The sequence below is a fragment of the Tachypleus tridentatus genome, chromosome 2, assembly GCF_004210375.1.
Source record: "Tachypleus tridentatus isolate NWPU-2018 chromosome 2, ASM421037v1, whole genome shotgun sequence".
Taxonomy (NCBI): Eukaryota; Metazoa; Arthropoda; class Merostomata; order Xiphosura; family Limulidae; genus Tachypleus; species Tachypleus tridentatus.
This window is the reverse complement of record NC_134826.1, coordinates 59836590-59851695: the sequence shown is the minus strand read 5'-3', so window position 1 is coordinate 59851695 and position 15106 is coordinate 59836590. Positions and strand designations below refer to the sequence as shown.

Sequence of the window (15106 nt, the reverse complement as noted above, 5' to 3'; positions counted from 1 at the left end):
TCATTGTAGCTTTAATATACCTATGTCAATACAAGTACATATCTTTTAAGTAGCACTTAGTAGAGATAGGGGTACTTTATATCTGAATCACAAATTACTTGAAATTACCTGAAAAATTAGCCCAAAAACTACTTGCAAATTTTAGCTTACTTTGAAGTATAGGGGTATTTTGTGTTTATAATTTATTTTTATATTACATTCTAACCATGTAAGGCAAATAAGCATCACTGAATAGCAGTTTTTTTAGATATTTACTTAAACTACACAATTAAGTTTCTTTGTAATATTGTTTTTACATATTTTGTGTTTACAATACTTTAAACTCTACCCACAGTTATGAATTACATAAAAGTTTCTTCCTTTTCACAGTTTATAAAATTGCAAACATTACAATTTTTATCAAAAAACAAAAGAAAAAAAAGAGTAAATCAAACACATTCTTGTAAGTCTTTAAAGACATTTATTGCCACTTGGATCTAGAAAGTCCAAGAATGTACAGGCCATTCTGCTATACAGCTTATGTGATACGGGAAAGAAATCAATAGTACATGTGTATATAAGGTAATATTCAATCTTTCTGAACCTGGCAACTGGATTACCTCATCCTCTCAAGGCACTTACTAATAGTTAATGCACCCTGAACAAACTGCACAAGTGGTAACCCACTCAGCTACTTCTTACGTTCAAACACTCCACAGATTGATTACAATCTATTTTCTTTTTATGACTAAATATGATTACTTGGAGGAAGATCATTCCACAATTATCTGCAGCTGGAGCATTCTTGTATCCCAGACACAGTTGCTCTTCTGTTAATTACTCTAATAACACTACAAAAAACAGCAACAACAAACAAAAAAAAACAGCAACAAACACCAAGAAGCATTTTACTTCAATATTCAAAATCCAGTTTCATTGACAGCTGTCACGTTATACACGTTTTTGTTGTTGTCCACTGGGTAATTGCCCTTTTCCTTTTTTGTTAGGTAGTCTTCAAAATGTGCAGCTATAGTCCATGTTTTCCTAAGAGGCTAGACTTTGTCTGTAATATAAACACACTTTCACACACATCTTTAATGCTTTCTCGTGCTCCTGTCCAATGAGATGTTGTTTATTGTTGCAATATTGGTACTAAATCAATTGCATGGCTTCTCAGGTATCTTCTAGGCTATGAACCATCCTTCAAGAGGTAGGAAATGCCACAAATATACATTATGTAAACATTAGTTTTCAAATAACTAATTTTTATGCAAGAAAATCTGATGCCAATAGTGTAATTCTCAAATACCATAATATACAAAGCTAGTGTCTCATTCAAATGAACTGGTTAACATGATAAAAAGTTTCTTTTTCTTGCCAAGACCTGAAATGGAACCTGTGTCAAGCATTCACAGCTTTCTAGTATGAGCTGAGCTACACACATGTTGAATATAAAGATATATAGCATCTTAACTTTGTATTTTCATTAACCTAAAAATAGTTAGTCTGGAATGAAATTCTGCATCTATTTGATTGAAACAGTTTCAATTATTTACAGTTAAGTCATTTTTAATTCTAACACTACAAGAAAAAAGAAAACTGGTTTCACTCAAAATTATGGCACCAAACATCCACACATTGGTATCAGTTGGAGCATGAAAATATTTATATATTTATTTATATACATACACACACGTATGTATACATTTATTCCAATATTTCAGTAATTTAGGTATATGTGTGTGTGTACGTTTGTATGTGTGTACAGATGATGTTTTCCGATCCAAGTCTAATTTTTCCATTTTATTTTTGAGATATTAAAGCCAATTAAAAGATTTTAGACCCTTTCGAAATTACAAATATTCCCACATCTTAATAACAACGAAAGTAACAACTTAATTTTGCTATACTGTGATTACATGCAAAAAACAACTATTATACACCATAATATTCACAAATTTCAATGGATCAGTGTAAAAAATAGCATTCTCAACATCCCTGATCCCTGTACAGTAAGAGCACTGACTGATCCACAGATGTAAATCAGCTGCTAATTATGGAAAGTTTTTTTGGGTTACCTTTGTCCTTCCTTGATTTAAACATTCCAATACTACACAGATAAAAAAAATATAAATACAGACTAAATCAACTGCTGCTCCTCAAACAGGACCATTCTGTAATGTAGAGTCTTCAACTTTTGGCTCAGCAGTCACCTGCTCATCTCTGGATAAAAAAAAGTCATGTTTAAGATTTTATTTTCTAAGTTGCAGTATATAAATTATGTATATAAAATAATCAATTACAGTGAAATTAGCATTAATTTTATATAGCATACTAAAAAAAGAAAGTCATTCCATTAATTTCATGTGATTTAAATTGCAATAAAAGATACTGTAACCAATACTTCGACTAATGTTGGTTAAAATCATTTTTCTGGAGTGAACATAATCAAGCCCAGACAGATGTATTCCTTCTTCAGAGGAAAGACCAGCATCTTTCAATTAAAAACATTACAGAAAATGGATTTGTATTTATTTTTCCCACACATATAAACAAAAATAATAGTCTGAAATTGAAATATAATCCACAAAAAAGTTTTACTTTTTTAAATCTATATATAAAAATTAAAACAAAATTTTGATTTTGGGTTCACTTCAGTAGTATTCTAAATTTAAATGTTAGTGTTTAGATTTCCTTAGTTTTTCTAAGCATAATATGGCACTTGTAATCTTCTAGAAGGATTTAAAATAGTGCTAATTTGAGCCTTGTTACTTTAATTTCAGCATATTTTACTGAATAACTGTGTATGCATGTGTGTGTGTGGTGCTTTTTGAATCAAAACAATTTGCAGTTTTATAAATCAAGTTCTCTGTAGCAAAGCTAAACAAAAATGAATAAAGATAAATTTGAAAAAAGGCAGCAGTTTTTGTTTCTGAAAAAAAAAAAAAGACATGACAAAAATTTTCTGAGCTGTTAATTCATACAAGTACCACACGTAAAACATTTAATTTGCAGAAGCTATGTAATCTATAAGTTTACAATATATTTTACTGGCAGAAGCTATGTTGTAATCTGTAGGTTTACAAGATGCTTCAAACCATTTTGTTCATTATATTTCTATGTATTGCAATAAAACTAACCGTACAACTGGTGCATCAAATCAAAGCACCCAGGCATGATGGTGAAGTAATTTTTCACTTGCAGAATAACCAATCATAGCCGCTTTCTTAAAGAGTTTATGAGAACATTTAGTGATCATATAAAATAATTTTTAAGCTGGTATGACTAAATACAGTCACTTTCACAAGTAAAATATCCAAAACACAAATAACATAAGAGTATATAACACAACATCCAAGATTTTTAGTACAATGAAAGGTAAAATCTTTATTACTGACAACAGCTACCATCATCACGGTTGGTATTAACAAAACAGCTCAGTAATAAGGTAATAAAGATTTTACCTTTCATTCTGCCAAAACACAACAGATTTAATTGTTTTTGTTCTTAATATATAAGCCTAACATGCTTGAAAAGAAATTTTAAAAAAATGGTACTCTTGTTTATGCTGATAAAAGCATAAGACCGCTCTTAAAAAACAATCAGTTGAACAATCCATAACAAAAACTACTACATTTGAAATAATTATAACAATTTGCCAGTTTCATAGATTGTCTAAAATAAATGTAACATTAATATACCTGTTAATGTAGAATGTTTACACAATCATGTAAAAATGAACAAACAAAAAAACAACCAAATATTTCAAAAGATAGAATTGTATCACTGGTATATTCCTTTTTAGGTTTCATATATAATTTTGTATGAACCCTTCACTGCCCACTTGCATGAATTCATAACAGGATATGTTCAATTCATAAAAAAATTGATTATTATTCTAGCTTTTTTTTGTCAATAGACCTGAGATGATCTTCAATGTGAAACAAACCAACATTAGGTTATTGTCATACTAGATATTATACATAACTGATACACCAAACACCCAAAAACACATGGGTTTCTTAAATTTTCTCCTTACAAATATGACAACAGTAGTTGGATAAAGAATGAATACCAATCATGTGTTACTTCTATTTTCTTGTTTCCTAAAGAAGTTTGTACAACATAAAAAGAAAATGAAAACTTGGACATATATGTTGAAGTAATTCTCAAACTAAATATATTACAAACAATTTCTTTCTTTAATTTTGTTCAAAACTACATGACAATTATCTGTATTCACATCTCTAATTTTGAAGAGACAGAAACAAGGAAAGGCAACTAGTTAACATCACCCACTGCTAACTGTGGAGACATTCTTTGCCATGGAATAGTGGGACTGAACATCATTATAACACTCCTACAAGGGCAAAGGGAGAGCATATTCAGTGATGGGTTTTAATCTCATAAGCAATAGGTTACAATCTGAGCATCTAATCACCAAGCCATATAAAAATATGTATTCCATTCTTTAGAAAAGTGGTATTGTCAAAAATACCATGAAATCATTATAATTTGAATAACTTTAGAAAACAGTGCACATTTAATCTTTAAGACTGGTTATTATACTGGATATTTCCTTAACACATTCAATTATCTTATAGTCTAATATTTACTTAAATAACTCAAAAATAATGTAAAATATACCTGCACTCATTACTATAATGTGGATTAGACATTTCTTTTACATGATATGAATTGGTACACATCATCAGCAGAGATATAAATAATCTACTAACAGACTGAAAACTGATGTGTACAAACACTTGATGATTATAAACATTTCTCTTACTTCATCTTATAACTCTTGAAAAAGTAATTTTTTTATAAAAGAACCAACTCCACCCTCACAGACCAACATTTAGGATCAGAATATCATATTAAATCATGACCAAGACATTACATGAAGTATAAGATTAAACTCACACACATTTGTGCACAATTTTTTTTTGTTGTTCAGATACTAATAGTATTATTCTGTAGTGATGCCTGTACCATTACTATAATTTTAATGACAGAATGATAACTCTATTTAATAATTACAGGTACATACAGGTCAAAAGAGTATTGAGTACAGAATGGAAATTAATGTAAAACGAGTTTTAAGTTAAACTGTTGTTTCCACAAAATAAGAGAGAAAGAAAGAGGAAGGGGCAGTTTTATACCCTCATTTATTTGAAAAGATTTTGGTGAAGAAATCACAAAGGTGTATGCCAAGTGAATATATCCAATTACCAACAATCCAGTATAGAACCTATTCTGGTTTTCACCTATGAAAGAGTAAAAGAACTTACTTTACATCACGAGATTCAGTTTTACCATGATGTTTTTCAGTAGGTGTTGAAACACTAGCAGCAGTGTCTCTGGTAGACATTAGAGAACTTTTTTCAACTTCTTGATGAATATCATTTTGTGACACTAGGAACCTGTAAAGTATATACTCAGAATGTTTAAAAACACAGATACCTGTGCATTTCAAAAACAAATTTATTTTGAATGTGAATGAAAAAAGGAAATGTGGAAAGAAAAAAAAAACCTAATAAAAATTCGGATTTTGAAAATAAAAAGTGTAACAGATAATTATGGTTATTTCTAAATAAAAACTCAAAAATCTTTTTTTCTAGAAATTGTACTTTTAATACTAAAACATCAGGCAACCAAACAAGCAAGCATAGGTCTGACCCTTGTACATATTTTAAACATTTTCACTTGTCTTAAGGTTTTCTCCCACATGTCTATGTCCATAAGACATTGTTCATATACAGCATTCTACCATTCAATAACAAAAGAAATAGGAGTCATTATTTTATCATAGTCTGTCACAAAAAGCAAAGAAGAGATGTCACTTCATTAAAGGTTTTATATTTACACTTTATGATTCTTACATTAGAAAGAAACATTAATACTGATAACTGTACAGAACAGCAAAAAAAAAATAAAATAAATAAGTACATTAAAACCTTACACAATTCACTTCTACATAAAAAAAATATTGCAATCTTATCTACAAAATAGAATGCTTTCATTTTGTACATGAAATACGTGTCAGACAATATCAGATGTTATCTTGCTAAAAATTTGAATTTTTTTTCATCCACAGGAGGGAAACATTTACAAAGTTTTGCCTTAATACTTAGTTTTAGCACTTTGTTTACAACAAATAAACATAAAAAAATTAATTTTTAGACATCAGATGGACTTTTTGTCTTGCCACAAAAATATCATAAATAAATTACCTACATGTATAACTGATGCACTATCCAATTATGGTATTTATATCTGAGACAAAGCTACTAGGAATATCTGCTGCCATTCCTGGCAGCCAATAATTTTAAACAATAAGCTGAAGAGAAGCTACACACACAATAGTTATAAATTAGAAAACAAATAATGACAGAAAAATGTTAATCTAGTTTATTTATTGAATTACATTTGGAGCCTAAGCCTTAAACCAGGTGTTATTTAAATAGTCACTATTTTCCTGGAGATAGTAAATATCGCCTGATCAATAGATAGGCTTTGAGATTAACATCTTTCTAGTGTTACCTTTATATATATACATACATCCCTGGTAGCCAGTCAGAAGCATCTTAACGTCTATGCTAAGGGATAGAATATCATTCATATAATACACCCACAAATTTGGTGTAACTATTTCTATAGGCATAACTTAAACACTATTACAGATTACTGGTCTACCACTCCTTCGTATCATCTTATCTTGTTTTCTTCAATATTTTCCAGAGGAAAATTCCTAACTATTGCTTGTTTCTTTCATTTCAATGACTAATAGTCTACCTAAAACTAATGCTGAGCATCATACATGTGCATTTTATTTATTTCAATTGTTTTGAGTGTAATTATATTTGTTAATTAGTGTTCTAAAACTTTTTGCACTTATTATTCATAAAAAAATCAAAATATTTCAACAGACTTTTGCAATGGTGCATAAAAAGTTTGTGTATATTGAACTGTAATTATTATACATTACTGTGGTCAGTTTTATTATTTTTATTATATTTTGTGTTTTAGTTTCTGCTCAACAATTATTTTAATTTTTAAAAATATTTTACCGAATAATGAAGAACTTGAATTATTCGTATTGAGATAACTGTTTGGTAACACGTATAAACATGTATAGTCTTCAGTGTACAAATTCATGAGTGGTTAACAAATGTACAAGTTGTAAATAGATATATAAACTGATATAATTGTATCTCGTTGTAGGTTTTACTACTTATTTATTTTAGCATCTAAGCACGATTTATGTACAACTGTACATATACTTCTTGGGGCAGAACTTACAACAATTTTATACTGTTCATTCACACACTGATGCTCCTATTGTATGTATCTTGATTTGTAGCTTTTGTATATACTTTTAAGTATTTTTCAAAGTGTTTTAAAACTATCAGAACATACTGTTTATATATCAGTTAGTCTGTTTTAATTATAAAATAACAACGGAAGTGAGTCTTACTAGGTAATGACAGCAATAAGGAAAAACAAAATTCTTACGATAACCCTAAAACTATCAAAGCAGTATAAGCAAATCACACAAGATTACACCATTTTCATACTAAATCATATTTTTATTATGAATTAAATATAAAATCAAGCTAAGTTACTGAACTTAAAACTGATAATTTATAATACAAAAGACCATAAAATCCACAAACTATTTCAGTTCAAAGTACTAAGCCCAATCAACATAAAGGCCATGCATTAGCCAATTCATAGATCTTAACCCTGACATTTGTGGATCAATTTCTTTCTTAAAAATATGTCTATTTTGAAATACTTTTTCATTATAATTAACATTAATGGATATACGATATAGCATGATTTAATCTACTGTAGAAAAATAATAAAAAGTCAGATACATCCCATGCAGTTTTTTCCAGAAGCAAATTTTCTAAAGCTTATAAAAAAAAAAGGCCTATTGACAACTACTAAGTACAAGCTCTACATAACATTAGCTATTATAATAAAGAAAACAGACTATAAAAAGGTTTAGATACCAATTACATATGTAGAATAAGCAGTAAACTGCAAGGAAAAATTGTAAAAGTATCTTATAATCTCTAACATACTTTGAGATTTTAACTGATTTCATTCTAATTTTACTATAATACTCACAAATGCTGAATTCATAGCATGCAAAAGTAGCACTACAAAGTCATTTCCCAATGCTAAAAAGCTAACAGAAAGTAGCATTATTTCACTCACTTTTCTTTGTCACATGGGCCAGGATTTGAATTGGGAGGCAATACTACAGGATAATTCTCATTTTGGTTTATGCCACTGCTGAAAGAATTGACAAGGTATATAACACAAGTATTGAATCACAAGTTTACTATGAAAACACAAGATTATTTATATAAAAATGAAAATATTTACCTAGTAGACTCTGATGATCCAGCTTTAGACTGAGGGCTAGATGTCTTATCTACTGTTTGAGAATTTGCCAGAACCACTAGAGAAAATATAAATAAATTTAATTTCAGTGTTGATGTGGAACAGTTTCATTTGGAGAATATTTAATAGGTCTTCAACAGTTTACCTTGCTTGATACATTTATTTCTTGGTATTACTATATATGCCAATGAACTCAAAAGTCAAAGTAAAATAAATTTTTAAGATTTATTTTTAAATTACTTCTAAACCTATAAACAGTAACTGCAACAAAAATGTACTCTATAGCTAAAAACAATATTTGCTCAGCATTTAACATTGTTCATTGCTCAAACTAATTTCAAGCATTTTCTAAGAAGCTAAAATCTACATTAAATTAATGAATTACACTGAGTGTTTATAAAATTCCTATTTATTTGTTCAACATAAAAATGTAGGCAAAAAGGAAAAGAAAGACTTTCTACTGCACTCAACTCTACAACATGCATGAAAGTCAGTTATATGAATATATTCTGTTATTATAATATATTTAAGCACTTTTGCAAAAAAGTTCCTTTTCAAGTCCTTGAAATTTGACAAGTATACACCTCCCTAGCAGCCTTTTTGAGAATTGTACACAATGTTTTAATGCAAGTTCAATACCTCAAACAGCTTTTCAGATTTTAGAAAGTTATTTAAAAGTAATGATACACATTTTACTCCTAAGACAAAATTCCTCTTTTTATGCACTTACTCAGCTTTACTTTGAAATACAAGTATTCATCATCCCACCCCCTTAAAATAACTTAAACTGAAGTTTCTAACTTAATACAGACAAATTTCAAGCCTATAATCACATGTAAAAAGCATACAATGCCCCATAACTACCAAAATTTTTCTGTTTTTTATCTATAGAACAAGAGCCTTTAAAAGTTCATCTACGCTTACAAATGTTTCATGCATGCGTGAGTATAAAGTTTGAATTGGAAGTGAAAGAGTCTGTTTACATAAAACATGATGTAATACATCATTTTATAGTTAAAACTATAGCTTTCTATTGATTATAAATAACATAATATTAAATATCAAAATCAGTCAAAAACTTATAAGAACATTTGAACAAATACACACAGAAATAAAAAATATTTCTGAACATTTATCCAATAAATGGTTTACGTTCAGAAAAATTAAACCACTAAACACTAACTATGCAAATATAACTTACCGTACTTACTACTAGGATTGTTATTTGTTTCCACTGTTTCCATAGGAGTGGATGAAGAAAAGGCTTCATCACTGATGATAAACACAAAAATTATTATTTATGTAAATAAAAATCATTTCATGCTGGCAACAATATTCATGCTCACTTTAAAACCTCCAGTTTAAACCTCTGTCTTTCTACTGATTATAAATAACATAATATTAAATGTCAAAGACAACTACTGGCAATTAGTGAAAAACAGGGCATGACATGTGAGCATAGCAAGATGGGTCTGATTTAACGTTTTATAGATCTGTAACTAAACAATACTGAAGGCTATGAAAATTATGCTTTGCCTGAAGGATACCAATATTACTATTAGTAACTTACATGAAACTTCATGGTTCATAGAGGGGTGGTAAATAAATTAAAGAGGGGATACAAACAGAGAAAATGTCAAATTTCATACTAGTGGAAAATTAAGTTTTTGTTTTTTATTAATATTGCCTGGTAAAATTAAGAACTTAACACTTACATGCTATTAAAATTTGAATTACTAGGTACATGTTTAGTCCTAATTTATTTTGTATACCATAAAAAAGCAAAATTCAATTAAATTTTAATATAAATAACTAAAACCTCATGACATGCACAGTAAAAGATAACCATAGCAAAAGTGTTAAACCAATTTCTCTTTTTACATATCTATTTAATCTAAAATTCTAGTGAGAAATAGACATTTGTGAATTGGATTCTTGCATGTTCCTAAGACATCACAGATAAACAAACAAATAAAATTAAAAAAAAAAGTGTAATTAATGATTGGGAAAAATAAACATGTTAAAAAACTGCTTTCAAATTCAATAATAAAGAATAAACATTTGTGTGGCTGGTAAACAGTAACAATTACATATTCTCTCACACAAAAAATAATTCTTGGAAACCAACAGCACACCACTAAAAGAGCAGCCACACTAAGCATACTTGGACAAATTCTAAAAATATTTCATTTATAAAGTAACAATTTTGTAGTTTTATTTATTCCAGGTATTTATAATATTTAAAGACAACAACTTTGATTGATGCAAAAAGATTACAAAAATATTTTCTTAAATTTACAATACAAAAAATTATCAACTGCTTTGATTTGCATTTGAATGTTTAATACATCGTTTCAAATGCCAGGAAACTTCACTAAAAAAGCCATTAAAATGTAAACCCATCCTCACTTAGCATATATATATATATATATATACATATACATAGAAACCACTGGTTATACAATTAAGTAATGAATCATTAATTACTTTCTCAATGAATCAACTGAAAAAAGTTATTCAATATCTTTCACCATGAAATTTTATCTTTATTTTTAAATGACAAGGAAGCATAATATAATCCAGACATTTTTTTTAAGAAATGGGAAGCTCTGAAGTAGTAACTGTTTTTATCAACTGTGCAAATTTGAAAAAAGTTTCTTTAAAAGTGGGGAACATAGTACAAATTACAATTATTAAATCCTTCAACACAAAGCAAATATTATTAATATATGATAAACAATCTTTTAAACAAGAACAATTATTTCCTTCATTAAAAGTAATTTATACTACTGTACTATTTCACACAGCAAACTAATGCATTTAATACTTACGTATTTAATTTTGGAAAGTTACTGAAATCAGCCCACCCACTCGGGTCAACTGCTTGTGAAGTCACAACTGAAGCAGCTTCCCAGGGATTTGATGTATCCATAGCAACAGAATTTTGATCCATTGGGAGTGTGTTAAAACTTGAAGCCCATACTAAATAAAAAAATATATAGCATATAAAAAGATCTTTAAACTGAAAAATCAAGTTAACATAGACCACTGAAGTTAAACATTCTAGAAACTTCTGTTGCATAATAAGTTTATCCTGCTTTAAAACAAACTTAAAATTATTAATATTAAAATAAGAAACATACACATATTTCTTCTAAGTTAAACAAAATAATTTTACTTAACCAATTACAAAAAACTTGTATCTGCCTCTTTCTGTTGTATTTTTTAACTGTATACATTAAAAATTAAAATAGTGCTTACAATAACAAAATCTATGAATGTGTGATGGTGAAAAAACATAAATAAAAGCTAATATAAATCATTGAAGGTAAACATTCCATATAGAACATTAATACTGAAAAGTAAAATAAAACAAACTCAAAAGGAAGGATTAAGTTAAAAACAGCAAATCTGAACCTCTGACTAGCGTTAGCTTGTTATGAACAAAAAGAAGCCAAAAAAAAAAAAAAAATGCTGCACCAATTGAAAGGATCCCAGGATACAAACTATAACATAGGATATAAAATGTACCCTAGGTTTTGGAGGTGACTGAAGAAGCAGGACATACATTGCAGTGGGGATGCATTGTCTCTCAGTCTTAACCTCTATTTTGCAGTCTTACACAAAGAATAATGAAATAAAAAATAAAATAATCACAGGAATAGAAATAGAAATTAAGAGAGTAAAATGTGTGTGCTCATGCCCACAACATCCCACATCTATATCACCTTTCACTGTCTGCAAATAATTGTGGGAAGGTGACTGCTCTCCAATGTAAACAACAACAAAAAAAATAAAAAAATAAAATCACGTACAAACATAATAACAAGGTACTACCACTTGGGGATAAGTAAATTAAATAAACTTTCAATAAATAACTATCAACCACCACCCATTAAATCTACTTTAACTATCAGTTTTCATACTCTAAACAAGCTATTATGTCTAGTAAGACATTCATCCATATAAAGTAGTGCCAAGTTGTTTAAATGACCTTATTCACAACTAAAAATAGTTATCAGAAACTTTCAGTAATTTTTTTATTTCTGTTTATTATAGAATATTTCAATAATTTTATTTAAAGTTTCTTTATTAAATTCATTAAATATTAATTTTTGCATCAATATTTCAACATTAACAATAAAATATTGTAATTTATTACAAACTTTACAAAATCTGAATAATTATGAAGTTACAATGCTTATAACAAAAGAATATGGTACATTACTATTAAAAGAGGGTAGTCCATATAATGGAAAAACAAAATATTTTCTTTTATCAAAAATACTATACTGATATTATTAACAATTACTTCAATTTCTAAATCTAAATAATGTACATCTACATTAAACATTGAAGTATCATTCAATATCAAATTCTACTGGATAAATAGTGTTAACATTATTCATATGAGTAATTATTTATACTAATTAAATCATCTATTTATCTGTTAGTTAAAGCAAAAATATCTGGGTTTATAGAGATATCAATAAACTTGTTCTCATAAAAGTAAAGACAAATTTGCAATACAAGTAGAATAATTAGCCTTCATTCAAACTTCTACTACTTGTTTAGGAACCCAGTTACCAAAAAATATATAATTATTATAAATTCAGAAACTTAATATATACCTTTTATGTTTTTGGAGCTAAATTTTCTTTCTTCTAGTACTATGAAAGGATAACAGAACTGTTCTATTAATTCATTTATAACAAATTAAATCTTTTAATGGAACTGTGTTGTACAGTGTGATGAAGTTAAATATTTCAATATTATTTACTTGTTCACAATTTCTTCGATATTCTAAAATGGATTAATTTTTTATTATCCAAAACGATTTTTATTATTAACACTTATATTTTTAATTTTATCAAATAAAAGATTAAGTAATTTGTTTAATAAAGTGGCCAGCTGTTTAATAATTGAACTAGAAATAATTCTAAATTTAATTGGAGATTTATGGAATTTAGGAACAGCATATAGAAAAGGTAAATCTGCACAAGAATTTGGTTCAAGAGAGTTTTTTTTTTTAATAAGATTTAATGAAATTATTTATTACTGTATCTTTAGATTGGTTTAATAAGTTTAAATATCTGTGTACTATTGACTTCTTTTACCATAATTAATGCATAAAACATTTTACAAATGAGACAATTTGTATTTGTTAAATATATAATTCTATGTCCCACAATACAGCCTGTACCATAGGGATGGATCCTTTCAAATGGTGCAGCATTTTATTTTTATTTTGGCTGGTTTTTGTTTATAACAAACTATATGTACATACATACTGAAGCAGTGCAAGTATTTAAACTATAGCATATGAACTGTGTTTACAAAGCTTTGAGAAGAAAGCAGTATATCATCTACATTGTAATTACTTAAAAATATATTAAACAAAATTAAAACTATTAAAAAAAATCTGAATATTTTCAAATGAACTGCAATTAGTAGGTAATATATGTCAGTTATGAATTCTAAGTCAAAAATATTTTAAAATATTTTGCAATATTTATTAGTGTAATTTGCAAACAAAATGTTATATATTCTAAATTTGTTTAGCTCTCAAAAATATTACCAGTAAACAATGTATTTATAATATTTTTTGGAAATTTAATAACCACACCAAAATACATACCTAGATTTAGTCAACATCGAGTAACTAAAGTATCTTCAACAGAAACTTAGTTTTCTCAGATAAAGACAAGACAGTTCTACCAGGCATAAACACAGGAATTTAATGTAATCTTTAAAATGTTAAAGAAAAAAGGAATCTTTTTATGTTAAATTATATCTGTTTGAAAGCTACAGAATTTCTTTTTATGACACAATGTGTGAGTGTGTGTGAAAAGGAACTACAGATAACAGTCAATGCCACTGTAAAAAAAAACATTTGAAAAAGCAAAGTAAAATATTATAACCTACAACAAAGTATCTGAACAAGACCTCACAGATCATATATCAACAACTAAATGAAGGGGAGAGAATGCAGATATCAACAAAAACAATTGCCTTTATGAACAGCTAACAACATAGAGTGAAATTAAGTTTTCATACATGAAATAAATCACGATTGATACATACAGTCACTTTGATCTACTTCCATTTTAACCACATCAGCTGTACCACTTAGTGGTGTACTACTTGGCTTTTGGTGTACTGCCTCTTCAGAATCACTACTGTTATCATCACTAGACTGTCTCCTGCATGACAGAGTACTAAAATTTATGAGAAATCATGTGATGAAACTAATATATACAATTCTCAATACTATTTTCAAAATAATTTCTACTTCCATATAGGCCCAAACACACAGAAATGAAACACAGTAAACAAATCCTAAAAATGAGAACTGCCCAGTTGAAATAAGGTTGAAGACAGGTTAAAGTTTTAATCAAATTCTGATTAATCTTTAATTCAGTAAGTGATGACTCACTAATACTTATCATTCATGAGAAATGCACTTATGTACAGACATGCTAAACTCGGAAAAGTCAAACCCATAAACACAAATCAAAACCCTATGTTTAAAGAACATAAATTTGTAAGATGTCAATAATTTTTTAATTTCAAATAAGGTGCAAAGACTTGCATAAAACACGAAACAAAAAGAAAGCAGAAAAATAGATGTCTTGTAGTGTTACACTTGTACATTATCCATTTCCAGTAGTAATTAAGAAAGAACTATATATATATAATGATCTAATAA

General features: G+C 28.1%; 1 protein-coding gene across 32 annotated transcripts in view; it reads right to left on the bottom strand.

Annotated features, from left to right (window-relative positions):
• Window positions 1–443: 443 nt before the first annotated feature.
• The window catches only part of fmt (phosphatase 6 regulatory subunit 1-like protein fmt), a 78844-nt gene continuing 64181 nt past the window's right edge, over window positions 444–15106 (bottom strand). For 6 of the 32 annotated variants that reach the window (XM_076487723.1, XM_076487734.1, XM_076487724.1 and 3 more), the window contains 8 exons: window positions 14482–14615; window positions 13029–13067; window positions 11229–11379; window positions 9599–9669; window positions 8380–8455; window positions 8209–8286; window positions 5274–5405; window positions 444–2202 (listed from right to left, as the gene is read on the bottom strand). In XM_076487723.1, coding sequence (XP_076343838.1) covers window positions 2139–2202; window positions 5274–5405; window positions 8209–8286; window positions 8380–8455; window positions 9599–9669; window positions 11229–11379; window positions 13029–13067; window positions 14482–14615 — 745 coding nt within the window. In that variant the 3' untranslated portion in view covers window positions 444–2138. The remainder of the gene's footprint in view (window positions 2203–5273; window positions 5406–8208; window positions 8287–8379; window positions 8456–9598; window positions 9670–11228; window positions 11380–13028; window positions 13068–14481; window positions 14616–15106) is intronic. The other 26 variants (XM_076487737.1, XM_076487749.1, XM_076487751.1 and 23 more) reach the window with 12 other exon arrangements.